Below are 18,510 nucleotides of genomic sequence, written 5' to 3' on the forward strand. Positions count from 1 at the left end.
TTACTTGAAGTGAATTAATTACTGCACATCCTGCAGTACCTATAACTTGGCATACACAGCAACACACGCATGCAAGGCACAGCAACAGCAGTGAAACACAAACTGTATTTCCAGTGTATGCTCCAAGCCAGCACTGCACACGTCAACACAGAGAAATCTTCTACATAGACTTCTACTACGTCTTAGACAAAAATATGACTTCACATGCAGTGCCATGCAGACAGTAGCTATAAAAAGTGATCTAGAATACATACATTTGCTGAAACTAAGAAAATAATCATACAGTGTGGCACATATCACGACTGCCTACAAGTAGTAGGCTACAGCAGAGGGCAAATAATGACAAAGCAAGATAACAAGGAAAAAAAAAAAACATGGTGCAGTGGTCAAGTTTAAAAATACAATCTGAAACTCATATCCATCCCAATGGAGGCCTTTCATTCTGCCCATGGTGGACCAAAATGAGACTGTCATCATGAGCGATGCTCTGCAAAGACTGGTGACATTGTTTACGGAAAGCAATCCAGTATCAAGGAAGTCCTGCACACCTTCAGATGTCTCATCCCTTTTCATTGACAGCACTTCGAGAGTCTAGGTTGGGGTTTTTTTCCTATTTTAAATCTTGGAAATTTATTTGCAAACCTTCTTGGAGTGTTCTGCCACTTTGACACTCAAAAGTAAGGAAACACATTCTCTTTCTGCCTAGAGAGTGTTAAAATATGAACACTCTAGTTTGCTTTCTGCTTAAAGGATTTCTACACTCGTATTTTAAGAAGAATGCAGTGATGAAGTAACGAATTACTTTGGACACTGTCTTTCTATCTGTCTTGTGTCCAGTTTGCTAAAACTGAATTCTGGTTATACACAAAAAAGATCCTAACAAAGAAAAAGCACACACAAAAAAACCAGAGCAACAAACCCCCTGGATTTTGTAGACATATATAGACGTGCAGCTCAGGGAAACTTAGGTCCTACCCACATTCTCTTTCCTTTGCCAATTCAGTTTACAACAGGCAAATATGTATTTTGTGAAATATTAGAAATCATCACATGAAATTTTCCACTGTGATTTGTAAACTGATTGCTCCACTTACAGTAAGTTGCTCAATCAGTTACAAAAAATTATCACAACATACACTCATGCTCAGACTCAGAAATATTACCATACAGATTGCAATGACTTGGGTCGAAGAGCAATCTTAAGTATGTCCTTTAAAGACAATGTTTAAATGTCATCTTCCCAAGGAGAGGTACCAACACTTAAAATGTTGAAAAGTCCAAGCTGCAGTGAATGGTTTGCAAAGGGATAAGACATCTTAAAGATAAAGTTGTGTTTTCCAAGTAAACAGTATTACCAGAATTTTATGGTTGTGGAAGACACGGACATTAAATGTGTGAAAGTTTAAAAAAAAAAAGATTTAAAAGTCAACTGGATTCTCTTGAAAGGTTGGGGGTTTTTTAAAATATAAATATATATTGCCACCCCATATCTCAGGTGATGCTTTTGTATGGACTTTTAGGGGGAAGGAAAAAGGGGAGGGGGGAAGGGGATAGGTTTAGCAAGGGGAAGGGATAAAGAGGGAAGGGGAAGAGAAAGGGAGAGGAAGCACAGAGAGGGGAAAGGCCTCATGAGAGAAGCCAGCAGAGCTCAAATGTTACTTTCAGACACTTTAGTTTTTCACAAATCGAAAGTGCTTTCTGCCAAAAGAACAGATACGGACAGCTTTCCAAGAGGTCTGACAGTATCGTGTGGTATCTCTGTTTTGTGACACATTCAGCCTTCAACTAAGGCAATTTAAACTCCCTCTTCCGATCAGCTGCTTTGTCCTCCACTGAGTGTGAAATTCAGATTTGTGTTTAGCTCAGTTCACATCTTTCTTGAAGGACACCTATATTCCCTATGGATTGCTCATGTGTCTGCCAATACTGTGGCAACAAGGAATTTGGGGACTTTTTCTCTCATTTTTGACCGACCGTTACATAAAAAAATAAGAAATCGGTATTTAAAAAGTCCACACAGTGACTGAGCTTTTCTATTTTGGAAATGAGATATAATTAAAACACTGACTATCCTTCAATCTGATTGTGTCATTAGACACACCAAATATTACAAGTCTGTAAATGCAAAATGTTTCATTTTCCTCACATATTCATGTGCTGTGATAAACTGTGAGATTCAGATCTACCTATTCATATCAACATGGTGTAAATTTCAATCTGTTCTTCATCAAATGAAGCAGGCTTAGATACAATGAAGAACCAATATTACATTCCTTTAAAAAGTGATGGCTAAACATGACATGTAAACATTAGGAAGATCAATCCAATAATCACTCTTCATTACCAGTTAAGACAGCAGTTGCACTGAAACATAAGCATGTAAACTCCTGAAAATTAAAAAGCAGGGGGTGGAGGAGGTGGTGTGGTGGTTGCTGGGGTTCTGCATTTTTGCACCCACCAATATATATTCAGTCGTGTACACACACAAGGAAAAAAATCTAATCCAACCCTTAACTGAATTCCAGTCCAGTTGACCTTTAAATCAGTCTTGCACAGAATGAAAAGCTGTCCTTACAGAACTTCTTTGCTGTACCTTTGCTCACTGCAAAAGCCTTTTTGTGGACTTGACCACTGACAAAAAGCTATATGCTAACCAACAATAGTTAACTTGAGATCTAAATGCTAGACTATCTCTAGCCAACACAAGAAGTGAAGCATTTCTACCTCTGCACCCAAAAGACCTCCTCTGTGAGGCTGCAAACAATGAACAGAGAGCTGTTTAGACATCAAGAAATGAGATATACCATTGGTTTACAATGGTTCAAATGAAAAGCATCAACTCCTTTCTCTCCTGTGGCTGTTAAACTCCTGCAGGGTTGAAAGGCAAGAATGTTTAATTTCCTAGCATATCAAACAACTGTAATATTTAAGCAGAACAGGAAAAGGGAGAAAGAAGGCATTGGGGGGGAGGGGGACAGGGAGAGATATTTCCAACATTCTCACAAGTGTCAACATAACCACATTACACACTTTAATTACACCAACACTGTAATTACAGTAACATTAAAGGTAATGGAACAACAATGAGAAATAGCCTTCATTTTCATGTTATATACCGCATTATTTTTTTAATTAAAAATGATTTTAAATACAATATAAAGAGGAGTATTTTTAAACCAACACACTGGATTTTAAGCAGCACATACACTCCATTTCAATGAGCTCTGTCCTTTTTACATTAAGATAAATTGTACTTGTAAATGCAAGCTGTGTGTGCACAACAAATACAGAACAGGACCAAATACCGACCAGCTCCTTCTGGCATACCAAGAATTTAAATGCCAAACCCATTTAAAATAGATTATATTCCTTATGGAGACATCAGGGATTCCTTAAGTGGGGGAAAAAAAAACCAAAAAAAACCATAGTGGGAAGGTGTCATATGCCTTTTGAAATGTGACACTGACATGCCCTGCACGAGCCTCCCAGAAGTTCTAGTAGGCTTTTGTTATGCATGTGAGACCCTACTTTGGATATTTTCTTAGCATTTTCTCTCTTACGGAGCTGTTTTCTTGCAAATTCCCCTACAGATCACAAACCCAATTTAGCAAGGCAATGCACAATATGAGTACTCCAGATGCAAGACAACAACTGTGCAAATGTAAATTGCAAGCTGGCGACCACTGCTGGTACCAAACTGTCTGAGAGCAAATCTCACACTTGATACAGCAATGGAGCTACAACGCCTGTTACATTAGAAGCAAAGACAGTACAACCTGAATTTACAAATTTATTCTTTAATGCTGCCATTTCCATATGCTTTTCATTCTGCAAATTTGAACTGTCTGAGATGATAATTTTCCTGTGATGTGCATCTGCCCAATGCTCTTTGAGGTAAGAGGGGGGAAGCTCATTATTTCCAAGTCTCAACTTTCTCTTGCTACTCATCAAACAGGTCTTTAGGAAAGCAATCACCTCTCTACTAGCAGGTCAGATGAGGAGATATATTCCAATCAGTTTGCTGAGATGGTGGCAGACTCCAGGGATTTAAAGATTACAACTCCTGCAACAACTTGTGTACATGTATCTCAGGACAGGGTGGTGGTGGCAGGGGGAGTACCAAAAACTGGTGGTTTTTTGCTTATCAGACTCATTTGAAAGAGTACCAGTACTAACAATTCACTAGTTGTTTGCACATTTGATCTGTGAAAACTGGGAAGGATGAACTTTAGTAACACAAAATGTAAGAGAGAGCTTTAGAGTTTGTCTTGTTAGTAGCTCTTCCAGAGCACGGGGGAATGTGGTTTTAAAGTGGATAATTACGTCAGAAGAAAGCCTAAAAGCCAAGATGAGGTATCTTTTAAGAAGTAAAGCATGCACAAATCACTTTCAATGCATCTGTATAAAAGCAGATCAACTCATCCGTGGATTACACTGACTGCAAGAATCTTCCTAGCACGATACCACAAAGAGCATGAGGAGTCCTACAGCTAAGCACTCCTTAAACCTTCGAGCAGACCACAATGAAGGAGGCTGTTAGGGCTGTCTGCTTATAGTCATCTGTCCTTCAAATCTGCAATCATGCAATAATCATAACCAATGGATAATTATTTACTGTATGCATAATGAAGTGGGCAGGACAAAACTCTAACTTGCAAAGTCTGCACAGGCTCAGAAGGAAGTCAGAACTACTGCACTGGGGCTGGTTGAAACCAGAGCAAACCACTGACAGGCAATGAAAATTGCGAAAATCTACATCTCCACGCTACTGAACATGATGCTATTGCATCTCCATGTAAATGAAATACAGAAATAAACAAACACAATGGTTATAAAGATTTACAAAATGCCACAAAGACATTTATTATAGATGAAACAGAGTGCATTGTCCTTAAAAATATTCCCATTGTTCTTGACACAAAATGAACAAGAGTAGCACTATCCCTAAGTCATCTCTGTAACCGTATCAGGAGTACCAGGAAGACATTTTACCAATGCAGATACCACTCAGCTCAAGCCAGTCTAATAATAAAATCAGGAAAACATGCACAAATTCTGATACATACCTGATCTATTAATCCTGTCAATTCTGTCCATGCTAGAAGCAGAGATTCTAATTCGAGGGCTACTCTGATTAGAGGATTCAGAGCCTCCATCAGCAAAGGCGTCTTCAAACGCAAAAAGTATTTCTTTCACACATTTGTGACAGACATTGTGCTGGCAGGGAAGGATCAGTGGATGGGTAAACAATTCCTTGCATGCTGGGCAGATAAGCTCTCTTTCAATACCCTTAATGGCAACCTTCATGATAGAAAGAGGGAGAAACAAGTGTAAGCGCAGGAAAACACAAGCCACCAAGAGTTATGGCACTGCTCTATGTCACCAAACCCCAGCTCTGTAGAATAAATGCACACAGTTTTATCTGGTTTGAGGCACTTCTCTGACTAAAACAAATCTCAATTAACATTTATGAAAGCACTGACACCATTCATTTCAACTGAAGTGAGCATTGCCACTAGGCAAACTCAGTTCATCTTTAGGTCATGTCTGCATTGCAGGGGAGGAAAGGAGGGGAGTAGTCTTAATTCCACTCAAGGACCTAGTGAAACGAATGCAACCATACTTCTTAACAATAGGAGTCCATATGTTTAGCTTGCTCGCTGGCTTACGAAGAGGAAGGGGGAAAAAAAGAAATTAAGTGTCAGACTGGTTAAACAACAGGCTTTCTGGACGTATAATTCACGTTTAAGGGCTGCAACTGTCTTGAATTCATTAGGGTAATAGTTTCGAGTCAGAAACATTATTTATTTATTTATTTATTTATTTATACGTTTATTTACGTCTTGTATCTGTCGCACAAAGAGCCGCCTGTGGATCGGTGCGGCTGTTCAGTAATTCCGTGACCCCCGCGGCCGCCCCTGGCACCGCGCCCCGCCGAGCACCAGTGTCGGGGGGGCGCAGGCAGCGGCGGCGGCAGCGCAGCGCCCGCTCCGCCCGGCGCCCTCCGGGAGCGCTTCCCCTGCGCGCACCGCACCCGTCGGAGCTCCCTGCGAGCCCTGCCCGCCGTCCCGGCTGCACTACCGGCCGGGCACGGACGAACCTGTCGGCGCACACCGGGGGGACAGACAGACAGACAGACAGACAGGCAGGCAGGCAGGCAGGCAAGCAGGCAGGCAGACACCCTACAGCCCCCCGCATCACAAGCGGAGGGACGACGCACCCCGCCCCGCCGGTTCCCCCGTGCTCACCGGGCTCTCCAGCCGATCGTTCTCCATCCCGCCGCCTCCTCCTCCACCTCCTCCTCCTGCGCCGGGGCGCCGTCAGCCCGGGCGGGCGGCCGGGACGCGGACGGTGCAGCGCCCGCGGCGGCGCCCGGCGCAAAATGGCGAGCGAGAGGGCGAGCGAGAGGGCGAGAGGGCGAGCGGGCGGGCGGGCGGGCGCGGGGCAGCGCGGGCGGGGCGGGGCGGGGCGTGCGCGCCCGCGGCAGCAGCCGCACAGCGGAGCTGTCCAGCTGCCCCCGCCGCGCCGCGCCCCGCGGGACGCCGGCTCTTTCGCTGCTATTGTCTCGGTCCTTTTTCTCGCCAAGCGTTACCGGAAACACCGCCCGTCCCGGCGGCCGGCAGTATTGAGTGCTTTCGCGCTCAGACCCTGCAATTGATCACCTCCCGTGGTACCCATGACAGAAAATCGCTGAATTGTTGAACGGTTTGGTTTGGAAGGGATGTTGAAGATGACAGAATCACAGAATCAATCAGGTTGGAAAAGACCTCTGAGACCTTCTAGTCCAATCTATGTCCTAGAGCGATATTGTCAACTGGACCTTGGCACTAAGTGCTGCATCCAGTCTTTCCTTAAATACTTCCACCACCTCCCTGGGCTTTGAAGAAATTCTTTCCTATGTCCAACCTAAATTTCCCCCAACATAGCTTAAGATTGTCTTATGTCATCCTAAACATCTAACTCCAATCCCCCTACTGTGGCCAGGGACACCTTCCATGAGACCAGATTGCTCAAGCCCCCATTCAGCCTGGCCTTGCTCCAGGGATGGAACATCCACAGCTTCTCTGGGCAACCTGTGCCAGTGTCTCACCACCCTCTCAGTGAAGAATTTCTTCCTAATATTCAATATAAACCTTCCCTCTTTAAGTTTAAACTCATTCCCCTTTTTATACTACCTGGCCATTTTAAAACTCCTCTCCCTCTTTTTTGTTAAGTCCCCTTTAAGTACTGAAAGGCCACAGTAAGGTCTCCATGGAACCTTCTCTTCTCCATGCTCAACAGTCCCAACTCTCTCAGCCTGTCTTCACAGGAGAGGTGCTATAGCCCTCTGATCACTTTTGTAGCTCTCTTTTGGGCTCACTCCAACAGGTCTGTGTCTGTCTTTTGCTGAGAATTGCAGAGCTGGATGCAGTACTCCAGGTGAGGTGTCACAAAAGCTGCTGGTCACACTTCTTTTGATGCAACCCAGGATACAATTGGCTGCAAGTGCACACTGTTGGCTCATATCCAACTTTTCATCCATGAGAAACCCCAAGTCCTTCTCCTCAGGGCTGCTCTCAATGTCTTCTCCCAGTCTGTACTCACATTTGGAATTGCTCCAACCCGGGTGCAGCTCCTTGCACTTGCACTTGCTGAACTTCGTGATGTTCTTATGGGCCCAGTTCTCAGGTTTGTCCAGGTCTCCCTGGATGGCATCCCTTCCTTCTGGTGTGTCCAGCTGCACTGCTCAGATTTGTGCCATCTGCAGATTTGCTGAGGGCCCTGGATCTTGCTGTCCACATCATTTTTAAAGATACTGAAAAACACCAGTCCCAAGAGAGACCCCTGAGGGACACCACTCATCACCGGCCTTCACCTGGACACAGAGCCATTGACCACAACTCTCTGGCCAATTCCTTATCTGCTGAATACTCCATCCATCAAATCTGTGTCTCTCCAATTTGGAGATAAGGATGTCATGTGGGACCATGTCAAAGGCCTTACAGAAGTCATCTCTTGGTCTTCCTGTGTCAACTGTTGCAGCCACCCCATCACAGAAGGTGATCAGTTTGGTGAAGCACAATTTGCCCTTACTGAAGCCTTGAATAAGGCTCACAAATCTGTAATTCTCCAGACATTCCTTCATCCCTTTGTTAAAAATTGGCATGTTGTTTCCCCTTTTCTAGTCACTGGGGACTTTGCCTGACTGCTGTGAGTTCTCCAATATCGTGCAGGAGGTGTGCACCAGGCAGCTTTTGTGGCAGCTAGGATGAAAAAGAGGTGAGGAAGTGGTTATGACAGCCAGCACCTCCTACCCTCCCCTTACACCATGTTTCTCTTGGAAAAGGGGTAGCAAATACTCCTTCCACCATCCACCAGAACACACAAAAATACTTTTAAATTTCCAGCATCCTCAGGTTTTAGCAAGGGTGCAGACACAACCATTGCAGTAGCAATAGTTAACATAGCACTAGGCTAAGGGAGAAAAAACACCAGTTAGCAAGCTTGGAGTGAAAGCATACACTGTCCTCACATTACACAGCTGAAGGAGATTCACTTAATTAAAGTACATGAAGCCTGGGTTATGCGAATGATGAAACGTTGTCTGTTTCACAAATCCTAAATTTGACCTACTTGCCTATTTGAAGAAAAACATCAGGATAAAAAGTTCCCTTTTCCCCTCAAAACTACTTTCCGTATGAGTCAATAAAACAAACATAGCTGAAATGTCTTACTTGGGCATTATTTACACCTGGGTTCCAGTGGCCTGGATATGAAACTTGAATGGAAATTTACCCTCAGAAATCATGAAGACAGAGGTGATTTTTTACATGTCCAGTACAACAAAGAATTTTCTACAGAACACTTACAAAGATATTATTTAACATTTACTTTAGTAACCAATCTCATAAAAATACAGAGTACTGTGCTTGATAGTGCCAGTAAATGTACAGTACATGTATTCAAACTGAAACATGTCACTCACCTGGGCAGGGGGGAGAACAGGTTGGTAAGGTCATGTGTTGTCAGCCTTCCAACTATGTTTTGAATATGTTTTGATTTGCAAGCCTCTGAATAAGTATATTATCTCTTAACCATCTCTACTATTCCCAGATTTCATGACATTACAGGCAGGCAGCTTTTAATAAGCACTTGTCTTCACTAGCGCACTACCCACCATGACACTGGACTGTGGTTGAGACAGGGCCAAATAAGCTATCAGCCTCAGACAGGAACAAAGACCCCTTGGCTCTACAGCTGCCTTTGAAACAGTGGGAAGAAATTTTGTCTTTGGTGGCACAGCAAGGAAAATGATTCTGCACTTCATGGCAGAGGTGTAGATGACAGGAGCAGGTGGGTGTTGCTAGTGCGGACAAACCTGGAGCACACATTTTCCCCTGTCCTCCTGCATTCTTCACATGGACCACAGTGCCAACTACTGTTACTGCCAGGACTTGTGAATGATTCTTTGTTCAATCCCTTACTAGTTCATTAAGGTATTATCTTGTTTGTGTACCTGTTTGCTCTGGCTTCAGAGTACTTTAGAGCAAGATTTTAATTACCACCTCCAGCACATTAAGATGTTACATGGAAGAAAATGTCCTTGAAGGTCTCCAAAGGGCAAAACTCCCTCTTCTGCACACATACCTTTTTACTAGCCTTTTGATCCTCCCCCAGCCCAGGACTACTAAATTTGCAGTGCCAAAATTCTCATTAGCTTTAGGTACTGGGAGGAAAAAGCAACAGCTAGGAATGACTGACACATTAAAAAGATAAGAGCACAAACCAGTGTCAGAAAAGGCTCCTGTCCTTAGCTTCCGAAAATGGGGTCAACAAGATCAGCATGACTACAGAAGTCAGACCTACCCTTCTGCTTTGTTTCCAGCCAAAGACGTGCATCATTCTGCTCACAAGGCCCTCCTTTTGCATGGAGTAATACCTGGGTAGGGTCTAAGTAGTTCTACACATCCTTCAAAATTCACCTCAGCAGACAGGGTCTGACTAGGAGTTACAGCATGGCCTGCACTCCCAAGACAGCAGAAGAAGACAGAAATTGGGATGGGTGGGTGTTGCCATCCTATTTCCCCCTTACCTCAGGTTAAATGTGCCTATTAATTCAATAATTGATACGCAGAAATCTTCCAGGTGCTCATTTGCATTAACTATCTATATAGTTTCAAGAAGGATGCAGCACTGCTTTCCAACAAGCTGTAAAAATCCTACACTTGTTAAACAGTGCAGCTGCAGTCCTACTGCATGAAAAAACATGAGACTGTCCCAAAGCACCAGGACAGTTCTGCCAACACCTCCTCTGCCTTCAGTAGGTCTTCAGACCAAAGCGTTTCAAGACATTTATTTTCATGCTGCTTTTGCAACCATGGCTTGAGACTGAGTCAGTTTCCTGCTGGTCTGCCTTCATCTGACTGACAGTATTAGAGCCAATGCATCAAGCTGGAGATATGCAGGATGAAAACAGACTTTTTCCTGAGCTAGTATGACTGATGTGGGGACTGAGCTATCACACAGACACTTTTCTCCCTGCGCAATGTGTTTTCTTCCAGGATGAATTCAGAGGGGTGTTAGCCCACATCCTGCTCTCTCTAAATTGCCAGTGCTGCAATTTGCTTCTCTACTTAGTCCTGAAAATTGAACCTAATGAAGATGACTTCTATCAACAGGATTTTCCCAGTCATGCAGGCTGAAAGATATACTGTCCCCTCAGCAATAAGGCAGGAATTTATGCTGCCTGAGAGAAATGTGCCTGTTTTGGCTCAGGAAGAGAGGCTCAACTTTTTCTTCACAATGGTTGCCCTTCAACTGTGTGACCCTGAAGAGCCATCACAGATCTGCAGGCCTTGGGTGTTTCAAAATGAACGTAACTATGGCTTGAGGATCTCGTCATTAAACAAAAATATCAGTCCCTAATCCCTTGGTTCAGAGTTGTTTGTCTTCTCTGCAGAGGTGTGCTACAGGCCCATAATCCTCAAGGCTGGAGGGGTTTACAAACAGATCCCATAACCTGATCAGCTGGACTGGACAAGTTCGGAAGATCCCACATGCCACTGCTGAGTGCTGAGTCAATAAAGACTACATTCACTGAACTGCCAGAGTATTGGGTCTGCAATCAGATTTGGGTAGGATTTGTAGATAGCATGTCTCAAAATGTGCTGAATTGGCTCAGTGTATCTTTACTTTTTAGCTTATAGCCACATGTACAAATACTCTGCTTCAGTTCCAGGACACCTGAAAAGCAGCAGAGAATCCAAGGAGCAGCTACAGGCAATAGCCCACATAGAGGACTTTGCTCTTTCCTTCCATACATTGTAATCACTAGCCAGCAAATGAAAGAATTAAAATGAAAAAGTTTCACAAAAATACGTGACACTCAAATCAAAATATCTTCCAGCTCTGAATTAGGAGAGAGTCCTACCTCTAAAGAAATGATTACTGTTTAGCAGAAAGAAGATGTAAGGTTGTTTTAAAAAGGATTTAGAATAGAAAAAATTTACATAAAACAAAATTTTTAAATCATGTTTGCAAGAAAATCAGTCACAGGCTCAGTTTCTGACACCATAAAGATATGACACAAAAAATAGTACAGTACACGTGGAACACATGTGGAGCCTTCTCTCCTTCGCCTCAGGCTGTAGATACCCCTGTCACAGAGGACAAAGCTGGCAGCTCACCCTTGCCATGTCACATCCCATGTGCTGCTCAGGTGCTTCAGGGAAACCACTGCTGGAGTGATGAGGACATGTCTAAGATGTGGAAACACACCTCTGTCACACAGGCTGGCTAACCCAGCCAAGTAACTGCGTAAAAGCTGCAAAGACAGGCAAATTGGATTTTAACTGCTCTTGACTGCTCGATTTCAAACTCAGACCTCTCTGTAGTACCTAACTTAATGCTGTTACCTGACACTGAACTCCAAGTTACTTTTACATACTCTTTCAACCAGAGTAACTTCTTTGTGCAAATGCCCCTCACAATATACACATGGCATGCTTTTGAATACTCTGCAAATGGAAGAAAATTGTTCTTAGAGGACTATTCTCCTCTTAGGGACCCCAACCCCGAAGAAGCAGTTTTCTGCACATAAGCAAGAAATATGTAAAGCCTTATCTTCTTTAGTGTGAGGAGCAGAGCTCCAGTTCGGCTGAGTCAGGCAGCCCAGAGTCACCTGCCAGCCACCACAGACATGACTAAATGCTGCATTTCCCCTCTCCAGCTCCTCATTGTGATTTTGGTTTGAAGCCCTGTATAGCTCTATCCCTCACTGTCACGTGCACAAAAGCTAAAGTGCTACCACAAGAGAATTTTACATTAGTCATTACATGAGATCAAGCAGAAGACAGGGACAGAAATCAGTGTCCCCCTGCAGGTTGCAGGTGGAGAGCATGCAGAACCTGAAATGCTCTTAAAATTACTTTTATGTATTTCTCATGTTCATATCATATGGGTTTTGGGGCTTGTTTTCAGTAATATCTATTTCTCTAAATGTTTTTTTCTGCAGAATAGCTTTAAAAGCTGTTCCTTATGAACCACAAACTGTTGGTTTCTGCAAAATATGTGGAGTGTAGGAATAGATGGTAAAACAAAGCAAACAAGTGAGGGAAAAAAGAGAGGGTCAGGGCCTTGATTAAAAAATAGAGCATGCCAAGATCCCTATTTCAATTAAATAAGGGGGCCACAGGGACAGTGTTGGTGTTGTTAGCTTCCCTCTGAGACTCACATTGATTTATATCAGCTTATTGATTTTATTCTGCTTAGAGAAGAATGCTCAAAAATGGTTTTTCGAAACAGATGGCAAGTATTGGTATTGTTTAGCCCTTCAGATATGATTGTTTCTTTACAGCATTTAAAAATTCTTTGAAGTTAATACTACAAGAGAATCATATGCATTTCAAAAAACACCTATGCAAGTAAAACAGTTTGAACTGGAGTTTGGGTGAATTACTGGGGTAGGAATGTGTGTGTTTTGACTACTGCAAAAGTAAACTTACAGGGAAGAAGCCTGAGACTGGTTCTGGAATAATATATCATTTTGAGACAAACGAATGTCCTTGCTGTGGTTTGAACTGAGATTTCAGAATCCTGAAAGAAGGTCATACAATCTCCTGTGCCAGTGCCTCTGATAAAAAATGCAGTTAGTTGTTAATCTGTCTCTCGGGTATTTTGGAATTCTCAGATGCTGCTGTGACATTTGTGACAGGTGCCATGGAGGCCCAGAATATCTCAGAGAGTATTGTAGTGAGCCTAAACAGATGTTGTGGATATATGGGTTACACAAGGACTGTCTTATTGGAACTGAAAGTGCTACATGCATCTTTCTGTCCTAGGTATGATGTGCAAGTTGTGTGTGTGAAGGGGAGTCACAGGAGAATAATGAGTACAGATCATTAAAAGAGATAACAGGTTTTTGAAGTGACATTCCCCCGGGGAAAAGTGATATATAATGATTTGCCCTGTTTGAGAGGTCTGATGGAGGTTGCCAGCTAAGTGGAAAAACAGCATGCTTGCCAAAAGGGGTCATGTGCCCAGGGTCCAAGGGCTGATGCATCGTACTTGCAGGGACCCTACATATTGAGAGCTGAGTGTGCAAGTGTCAAGTATTCTTATTGCATCCTGATTTTCTAATAGTTCTTTGTTCAGTGAAAGCCAGATGCTTGGCAGTTAACTCAGAGAATGTTAATGCTTCCAGGCTTTATTGCAAAAGCTTTATTGATGGGGGGAAATGGGAAAGGCAAAACTGGAGTGCTGGAACCTCTAAGCAGCAATACCCTGACCCCAAGCAAATACAGTTTACCTTGGAGAAGAGTCCTTTTGCTGGCATGATTTATGTCATCTGAGAAAGCAGTTTAATTATCCCAGCAAAACACCTCCAAGCTGCTGGATAACATCAATAAATTACAAAGAGGCTGTAATCTAAAACCCTGGTCTGAAGGTTCAAAAAAATGCAAAAGGAAAATGTGGAGAGCAAGAGGTCTCGGAGCTGGGCGCTGTAGAGCAGTGATCACCACTGTGGAAAGTCTGTGGCAGTCACACAACTGATGCTGCTCCCCTTTTCCCCATGTACATCAAGCATCTGTGATGATGGGACTTGGCAGTGTCACTGTCTATGTATAAACAACAGCACTGTTTGTAATAAACATGCATATTTCACAGTACTGTGCCAGCTCTGCACAAGCCATATGCTCTTGCAGAGGGTGTCAGATCAACTGCTTAACTGTGGGATAAGGGATGGATGTAACACCCCATTGCAGGGACATCGCAGCCAGAAGGAGTTTCTGGCCTGAAACACTTTATGATTTTGTTTGTTGTATAAAATGGACAGAACAAGACTGAATTTTCCTTTAAAGCCCCGGCATGATTACTCCTAAGCAAGGAGAAGCAGAAAATCACCCAGGAAACTCCTCACTCACCTGCTCTAAAGGTTCTTCCAGAACTTTTAGAAGAGGGAGTGGAGGAGAGGGAGGGGTAAAAACATGCATCCAAAGAGCTGGTTGTGAAGGCAGCCTTTGGAGATATGCGGGAAAGTCATCCGGATGAGTCTGGAACAAACAATATTTCCAATAGCACCATTATTTGCCACACTTATTTTTAAGTTTAAAAATATTGTGGCTGTTTCATTTTTTCGGAAAAACACGACATCTGAATCTTTGATGCTACCTGGTTTTCATAGGTATCAGTAGCTCAACAGCACAAGAAGTTGAGTTTCCCTTTTTTTTTTTTTTTCTCTACGAAGCGCGCACGCAAGTTTTCCTCAAAATACTTGCCAACTCTGAATCAGTTCCTGGGGGAGACACTTCCCTCTCCAGCGCTGCCCGCAGCCGGTGGCTAGCGGCAGGGCGCATCCCGGCGCGCTGGAGCGGGGCATTCCGCAGCACACGGAGCAGGAGCAGGGCTGCAAGGGCCACAGGCGCCCGCCCAGCTGTGCTGGGCTGAGGGACACTTCGCACAGAAATTAGCTTTTTAACTTTTTCACCTCGTAGCCTCGGAAGTGCGCGGCAAATAAGAATCGAATCTCCAGTGTACATTAGCGGTAAAGACGAGCCGTTCCTGCCCGCAGGTTCCCCTAAAGGAGCCCGACAAACCATTTGCGAAGGGAGCCGTCTCTCCCCGCGGGGCTGCCTCCCCGCCCCGCCGTGTCCCGGGGGTGCCGTCCCGGCGCCGTGCCTACCTTGTCCCGCTTCAGCAGCTCCAAGATGTAGCCGAACCGGGCGCTATCCGCGGCCCCCTCCATGCCGCGCGCTCCCGGCGGGATCACGCCAGCCCTGCGCTCCCGTCGCGCCCGCGGCCCCGGTCCCGGTGCGCTCCGAGGGAGGGCCGTCCTGGCGCGACAGACGCTCTGCCCGCCCACCCACTCACGGGACACAGGATGCTCGTGAAAACCTCTCATCCTGCAGGGTCGCGGCAGGACTGCCAGGCACCTGGAGGTGCCCAGGAGCACCTCCTCTGCTCAGATGCTGCAGCGGCGAGAGCCTGTTAAAGCTGACAAAGTTATACCTACTGGTGGTCTCGTCAAATCTGGGTGGTACTGTATCAATCACTGAGCCATGGGACTGGGCTGATGCTGGTGCATGTCCACCAGGGCAACACCCAAGGTGGGCATGCCTCTTTTCAAAGCACAGCTTGTAGTGGATGTATGCTGAGGAACAGCATGATGTATTTGTTCCCAGGCTCCATCTGGTTTTCTTAAATTTTAAGCTGTTGTTTAGATGTACATAATTGCATGTATGATCTGCTTCATGTGTTTGCACTTGAGTGGTGGTATGTTTGTGGGGTAACTCAAACAGGAGGAAATCTTCCTATCATCTCTTTTTCTTCATCCCTCTAGGGATGAGATGGATACAACATGCCTGTATACATCTGTGGCAGAAAAACTGGTCCCAGCCACTCATGTACTCTCCTCTGCTTGATGAAGGCAACCCTCAGTCCCACTGAAATGTTGACACCAGGCAGGAAGACCAGTTATCAGGTGAGGCACTGCACCCAGACACTGTGGGCAACGGGGTTCCACAGGATGGCTGGGTAATGGTGTTTGAGGCATGGCAGACATCACATTTCTGCTCCATGCCTGTCCCCACTCCAAGCCTTATATACAGCTTGCTTCTGGTAGAGGAACTGGAGTTCACTTCAGCCAGCATCTGGCTCATTTCTTCCTGTTTTGGAGTCAAACTTCCCCAAACCCAAAGGTCCCAGCTGCCTCCAAGACCTGGGGGTGGGGGACAGCCCACTGCTCCACCTCTCAGTTCTGTTCCAAACGGAGAGGTGGAAGGTGACAAGCCCTTCTTATGCCATAGCTATCAGGTAGCCCACGGAGCACATCACCCCTGTGTGGTGAAAACACAGCAAAGAGTATTTTATAACAGTATAATGTATCCCCTCAGAGGCTGCATTTCCTAAGATATTGATATAGTAGTAATGTTATCTCAAATTCTCTCTCCAGGTTACTCACTGAAACGGTATATCCTTCCTTTCTCAGGAAAGGGGACTCATGAATAGCTCGAGACTTTTCTGTTACTAGATATTGTACAATTATATGTATTAAATGACTCATTAATCAAATAGCTCATTATTATGATATAGACAGTCTTTCAGTGCTCCACTTCTTGCTTTTGTGCAAGCAGCCCAGGAATATACAATGGGCAGTGGCACTGGGGACAGTCAGATGTCGTTACCCACACAGCTGAGAAGTCTTCCATATATAATTTAACTCAGTGTGAGGTATTTTGCTTCCTGGTCTGATTTCAGCTCACCAAATGGTAGTCATGTAGGAAATTTTCACTACTGTAATTTCTTTGTGTCAGTGTTGAGTGCTGGCAGAGAGCAAGGCTGGCTGAGGCTGGGATGAGGGTCTGCTTGAAGGAATCCTTTGCTTCTCCCAAGCTGCTCAAGTCCAGCAGTCATCTGCAGGAGACCATGCTGGTGGTGGCCTCAGCAACAGCAGCACTCCTGCATCAAGGAAGGTTGTACCATGATATCAGTGTGAATCTCCAGATGATAACCAGCACCAAGAACAAACATACCTTTGACCCTACGACTCTGTAATGACAGGCTGTATGAACAGCTGGGGAATTTACAACCCTTTGTGCTTCACAGTGCAAGCTGTGTACTCCACTGGAACCCTTTCAGCAGAAGGCAGGCCTGCACCTGGATGTCACCACAGCTTTGTCACGTGTATGTTAGGCAACTCCCAACAGCCATCTGCCAAAATCTGTGAGACAAAGAGTCTCCTCTGGTGCATGCACTGTGGATCTGCTCCAAATCAGAGTTTTGTCTTGTGTTCTTCAGTCACAAACCACACCAGTATTTTGTACTACAGGCTCCTGAATTTCTGGCTGGTATCTCTTTTTTTTTTTTTTTCTTCTTCAACAGTTAGCTGGATTTAGGTTGTGGGTTTGGTTTTTTACTTCTGTTTCTGCCAAAAGTTGTAGATTATGGCCAGCTTGAGTTGCAATTACTTAGGACAAAAAAGGATGATTCCTTGTTCCTCTTCCTTCAACTCCTCATGTCCCACTTCCATGAATTGATAAATGTAAATGTAAATGTAAAGAGATGTAAATGTAGCTCAAGTCATGAAATCAGCCAGGGCAAGAAGGATACAGGAGAAGATGGAAGAAGCTGATGGTTCTTTCATGATCTCTTCCTGGAGTGGTTTTGTTTCAGGATTAGATCTGTTAGCACTCCAGGTTCAGATGGCTGCCAGTGATAGTTAAGCATAAGGAAGCCACAGACCACTTTTGCATTGATTTCACAGCTTCAGCAATGGCATCCTCCCAAGCAGCTCTAGCTAGGATGATCCTGGCCCATGTATGACAGCGCTCTCTGCCATCAGCCCTGCAGGAAAGTGTTTTTCTGCAAGTCCAGCAAGCCTGAGCAGAGCATTGTGGACAGCTCAGCATAATTAACACAAGCTCTCTCCGTATATCCCGACTAGCTAGGAATTTGGGACTATCCTCTGCAGAAGATACCAATTCCTGTAGCCATTCTGAGGGGTCCTGTTTACTTCCCTGTGGATAGTAGACAGTTTGTGCTAGCCTTTGTCTTGAGAGGAGGAAGGCTGACAGTGGAATGTGTACTTGGAAGGCCGTAGACAGATGGAGAAGCTTCACTCTGCAGCTGGTGGCCCAGGGACTTTCACCCCTCTTGGTAACTGATGGCTGTGTTTCACACAACCTTTACTGAGGTGGGCTGCATGTCAGAAATAGCTGGGAGCGCCTCACTTGTTCCACATAAATTCAAGATATGAAATTACTTTTCACACTTTTCCTTCTTTTGTTTCACCTCTACATCAGTTTCTTTCTGAGGAACCAGGATGTCCGAAAATCAATTCAAACCTTCTGTTGTCATGAAATCATCTAAGAGTATGTCATATTACATTAAAATGAAATGTATAGCATCATATTTGTTTTCTGTTACTTAAACTTGAAGCAGGTCTCCAAAAAAATAAGGATCTCAGTCAGATTACCAAGTTATATAAGCTAATTGGTATAATTTCATATCAGTGGAAAAATGGGTCCTGTATTG

The 18,510-nt window shown here is 44.4% G+C and overlaps 1 protein-coding gene across 3 annotated transcripts in view; it reads right to left on the minus strand.

The window, feature by feature from the left end:
* Window positions 1-15,280, minus strand: part of TRIM36 (tripartite motif containing 36) — a 31,559-nt gene extending 16,279 nt beyond the window's left edge. The window contains exons 1-3 of one of the 3 annotated variants that reach the window (XM_048292213.1): window positions 15,161-15,280; window positions 5,067-5,301; window positions 2,725-2,754 (exon numbers count right to left, since the gene is read on the minus strand). In XM_048292213.1, coding sequence (XP_048148170.1) covers window positions 2,725-2,754; window positions 5,067-5,301; window positions 15,161-15,223 — 328 coding nt within the window. In that variant the 5' untranslated portion in view covers window positions 15,224-15,280. Of the gene's footprint in view, window positions 1-2,724; window positions 2,755-5,066; window positions 5,302-6,248; window positions 6,335-15,160 lie in introns of those variants that run through there. The other 2 variants (XM_048292215.1, XM_048292214.1) reach the window with 2 other exon arrangements.
* Window positions 15,281-18,510: the final 3,230 nt, after the last annotated feature.

Source organism: Corvus hawaiiensis, chromosome Z, assembly GCF_020740725.1.
Source record: "Corvus hawaiiensis isolate bCorHaw1 chromosome Z, bCorHaw1.pri.cur, whole genome shotgun sequence".
In the NCBI taxonomy this organism is placed as follows: Eukaryota; Metazoa; Chordata; class Aves; order Passeriformes; family Corvidae; genus Corvus; species Corvus hawaiiensis.